The sequence below is a fragment of the Trachymyrmex cornetzi genome, unplaced genomic scaffold (assembly GCF_001594075.2).
Source record: "Trachymyrmex cornetzi isolate Tcor2-1 unplaced genomic scaffold, Tcor1.1 scaffold74, whole genome shotgun sequence".
Taxonomy (NCBI): domain Eukaryota; kingdom Metazoa; phylum Arthropoda; class Insecta; order Hymenoptera; family Formicidae; genus Trachymyrmex; species Trachymyrmex cornetzi.
The window spans coordinates 267699-272490 of record NW_017300070.1 but is presented as its reverse complement, the minus strand read 5'-3'; the positions used below and the strand labels follow the sequence as shown (position 1 = coordinate 272490).

The window sequence follows — 4792 nt, the reverse complement described above, 5'->3', positions numbered from 1 at the left end:
TCTGATTTTAACGTCATTGTATGTCCCCCTCGAAATGATGAAATTTTGATTCTTAACATTTTTTTCGTAGTGTGCTTATTTTTCGAGATATTTGAATGTCTCAAGTTAAAAGCATCACCCTGTATATAATACATGTATGTGTGTACTTATCGTTGGATGTGAACGATCCTGGTGATTCATGATCAGTTATGGGCAGCACATGCATAATGAACTCACGATGCATTGCTGTTCCGACATTTGCTGCGTTAAAATTAGAAAATTCTATTTGCAGAATTCTATTCCGACTATAGGTAATACTCCTTGCAGAGTTGTTGTTGAGTTCTACCTTTGACGCGCGAATTATTTATTTCCCGTTAACCCCTTTCGACTGGTATTTCATTCATTTACGACTTCACTCTACGGTGAAGATAAAATTGTAACTTATACAAGATGGCGAAGTTATATCTCTTGCGAAATCCCCTCCTCCGTTCAAGAATATAAACAACCAGATCTTCGAGTAAACTAAAAATTATGATGGAGAATGCTACAGATTTAATCTTTCCGAAAATATGTGTGAGGATCACATTAATCAGAGAAGTTCGATGATATTGAAGTCAAGAAGTATCGGAATAAAACTTGCAAATAAGACGGCAATCGTATCGAAAGTAACGATCAACATCTGAGTTTCGAGCCAGGATCAAAGCCGCCATTTCGATGAGGAATTTCACCGTGCGTTAGAGACCTTTCGATGAACGCGCATCTCCGTAATACAGACGAGCAGAAAAGTGTCCGTCGATCTCGTGAGATAACGAGTACGCATTCGGCCGCGTTTACCTGCGTTAACTTGGCTCCTCGCTTACCTGGCCGCGGCAAACGCAGGATAAAGGCCGAGCACGCTCTCGCCGCTTGCCTACCTTCCTGGCACGTAATTGAAGCTGCTCCCGGAATAACGCGCCTAAGTGACAGGTGAACACCTTATACGCGAAGCGCGTACCCATGACAGTCGTACATATACTCACTGTGTGTTCATCCGACGGTTCACGGGTCTCTTTAGAGGGACGAAATATAAAAGCCAGGTACACAGTGGAGGGAATAAAGTGTAATCTTGGCAGTACGAGACGAGACGATGGTCGGAAGAAGTAGCCAATCAGCAGGCGAATATGACTGAGGAATCAAATATGCGGGAGAAGTAGAGAAGTACTTTGATGGAAGTACTTTAATGCGATCCGATTGGAACTAAATTACCAGGGTATTCCTGCAGGAAAAGAAAAATACCGTATCTCGGTCGACAGTCGTCGGTCATTGCGAGTAAAGTTCTACGACCGTGTGTCCGATTTCGAGCAGTTTCATTAATTCATTAACGATTAATTATGGTTTCACAGAGTGATTTTCGACATTTGAGATAACGTGCAAGGGATCCAACCAACTAGCATCAGATCATTTTCTCGTTGATCTCCGCTCATTCTCGACGCCTGACAGGGGTGAATTCCCAATCGCGTGTTACCGTCATGCATTAAACTCCGCGGGGTAATATATCAGGGTATAAATCGTCGAACGTGTTGGAAGCTTTTATAGGATTTTTACAACGTGCGCATCCGTGAAATACTAGCGTCGATGGAGGGCACAGAGAAAGAGGGAGACAGAGGTTGCAGTTGCGAGGGGTGAGGAGCGGTTAAACTGAGTGTAAATCCAGGTATCTCGTTGGTGTGAGCAGAGAAAAGGGGAGAGAAAGAGACAGACTGATAAAAAGGGAGCGAGAGAGGGTTGGTTCGCGGCGGGGATGAAGCGTCTGGTTCATCCTGGGGGATACAGCGTGCGGAAGGGGATGCCCGGGTTTTCGCGTGCGTGCAGATCCGCCAATCGGGATTCAGGACCGCCTGCGATCGCCATGGCAACCCCGGGGGTTGACAGGAGGCGATTACGAAACGGGGGTAACCCGATTAAGCGTCGCGACGCCGCTCCTGGAGGTGACGTCTAGGGACGTAACGGGGGTGACTTTCAAGAGAAGGGGAGGAGAAAGGGTAGGCCTAAAAGTATGGTCTGTTCGAAAGGGGTTGCTCTCTCTATTTGCTCTCTTAATCACCCGTTAAGTGCTGCAACCCCCTCAATGCGGTCCCCCGGGTACGCAGCAACGAGTTTGTCCCTGCTTTTTCGCGTCTCGATTGGTCAGTGGTAAATAACAACCTTGAGATGGTCCCGAGGGATGAGATATTTAATGTTGGCTTAAAGGCGAAATATTTCGGTTTGGGTTGTTATTTAAATCATTTAGATTCAACGTGGCGCGAGAACAATTCATTGTAACAGTAACTTAGCTAACTTTTTTTTTTAATATAAAGAAATGAATTGCTTTGATTTAAGTTCACTTGTGTTAATTAAAATCTTACTAAAACTTATATAATCTTACTAAAACTTATATTATTTTAGAAAGTTAGCAATTAAGATAAATTAAGTAATTTTTATATAAAAGCAATAGCGTATCTTCAATGTATCTTTATTGTATCTCTCTTTAATAACATTTATAAAAGAATCCAATACGCGCGCTGATAACGAAAGAAATTTTTAATACTATAATAAATTCATGTTATTTATCTCATTCATATTGTAATTTTCCATAATGGCTTCGAAACCGTGAAATCATACGCTTCGTTTCATCTCACTGCTGAAGTTCACCGTGTTGGAAGCTAATCCGGGTCTTGTCAAAACCGCCCAGCCATCCGAGACATTAGACAAACATCCCCGTTCAACCCTCGACCCACCCCTTTTACCGCGCGTGTGTGTTCTTTCGTGTCATAATGCTGATTTTCCGCGTAGATAGCTTCAAAATGGAGCCTATTCAACCCTTTTCTCACGAGCAGCGCGTACATCTAACAGTCAATTCCAGGACAATGTCCCGATCGAGTTTGTCGTGATCCCCCTTCTACGCGCGTTTCGTCCCCTTTTCTTCCAGAGCCCAACGACACGTACCATTGTAACCGGATACTCCCGTTAGGGCTCCTTGATACATCAGGGGGTTGACCGGGCTTATAACTAGTTGCCACTTAATTTGGCAAACCTGGCAAGAACGAGGGGTTCGATTCGCCCCCTGTCTCTCGACGGAGGGATTGGCCCGCTGAGATCGATTGGCGGTACTCGCTGGGGACGATCACTCTCGAATTACCTCTCGTTGAACGTCGCGTATCTTCTGCCTCCATCGGGTTCGTCGGAGAATTATCTTCTGCGGCGCGTTTCCTCCACCAAAACGATCAGAAATCCGTAACTACACTTTCTCTCAATAAGATCCTACCTATCATGAACAAAGGATCTTGAAATATCCAAGCTCATTTAATAATCATGAGTTTTTGAACTTAATTATTTATGTTATTTTATGAAGTTAGATCTGATTTATATAAAGTGGATGTTTCTGCTTTGCCGGATGACAAAAACATTTAGTCATAAAGTTTTGTGTGTGGCCAATCTTTTTTGCCATTCTTTAAATATTTATTTTCATAACAATTTTTACAAAATAAAGCATAGGTGATCTTAATTACGCTGCGTACTTACAATTTTGTATAACTATTTTTTGTTCGAGGTAATTATTTTCTGATTCATTTTTTTGGAAGGGATTTTAATTCAAGCGTATATATCTTAGTCTACTACGATTATTATTGGAATAATTGTGTTACAGAATTACATTAGATTTTAAAAAAATTAATCGCAACAATATCATTGATGTTTCAGGTGAAAGTATGGTTCCAGAACCGTCGGACAAAACACAAGCGGATGCAACAGGAAGAAGAAGCGAAGGCCCAACAACAATCGGGTGGTGGAGGTGGTGGTGGCGGAGGCGGTGGCGGAGGTGGTAACGGAAATGCTAACAACAATAGCAACAAAAACACGCATCATGTCAGCAAATGGCAGCAGGAAACCGGCGACTATCATCACGAGGAGGAGGATGAAGAGGAACACATCGATCCGGAAGCTGAGGAATGTTCAAGCGGTTCCGAAGCGTAGCTAGACGTTCTCTGCCTGGATTAGGACCCAGGATCGAGTAGATTGTCCTGAACAGACTTCGAGGAGAGACCGAAAAAGATGGAGGTCATACAATGAAGTCATCCAAGGAAGAGAATAGCGCGACACCGACTAATCGACTTAGGTTTGTTCAAGTTCGTCATCGAGTTGAGCATCGGAGGATTGAATTTGAAACTTCGAAATGTTTATGATCGTGTTAACGTTATGCGCAGGAAGCTAATACCAGTGAGTAAATTGCCATGGAATAGTAATAGCGCGGCGTTTTTCGCATCAAATTACGGTCGAAGCTTCGGGTATGAGTCCGATATACAAAAGAAAAATCAGAAAATTCGGAAATCGTGACAACGACTGGGCGACGGTACGGTACTCCCTATATTGTGATTGAAAGCGCGACATCGTGAATACGAAAATATTTGAGTTGCTTGTCGAATAAAAGATCTAGGTTCGATTACTATACTTGCCATTTCGAATATCGACACTAAGAATTTTGAGTGGGAAATTATTCCACTTTAATTCAAACAAAGCATACGAGACGTGTATTTTCGTCTCTCTCTCTCTCTCTCTCTCTTTCTCTCTTTCTTTCTCAAGTCCGTTATTTCTTGTCAGAATGGTGACCTTTTCTGCATATATTCACGGAACTTACTTTTTAACGCTGGTTCCAAAAGACCTATTGGAAGAAGGCAAAGATACTCTCTCTCGATAGTTTGTCATTGCTTTCTGAGAAGTGATGATCAAATGAAATTTGATACATGCACTGTTAAAAATATCACGAAATTTAATGTACTTTTAAGCAGGGAATGGAAGT

General features: G+C 42.5%; 1 protein-coding gene across 1 annotated transcript in view; it reads left to right on the top strand.

Annotated features, from left to right (window-relative positions):
• The window catches only part of LOC108767938 (uncharacterized), a 55201-nt gene extending 50687 nt beyond the window's left edge, over positions 1-4514 (top strand). The window contains 1 exon segment of the mRNA XM_083287374.1: positions 3697-4514. Coding sequence (XP_083143500.1) covers positions 3697-3969 — 273 coding nt within the window. The 3' untranslated portion in view covers positions 3970-4514.
• The last annotated feature ends 278 nt before the right edge of the window (positions 4515-4792 follow it).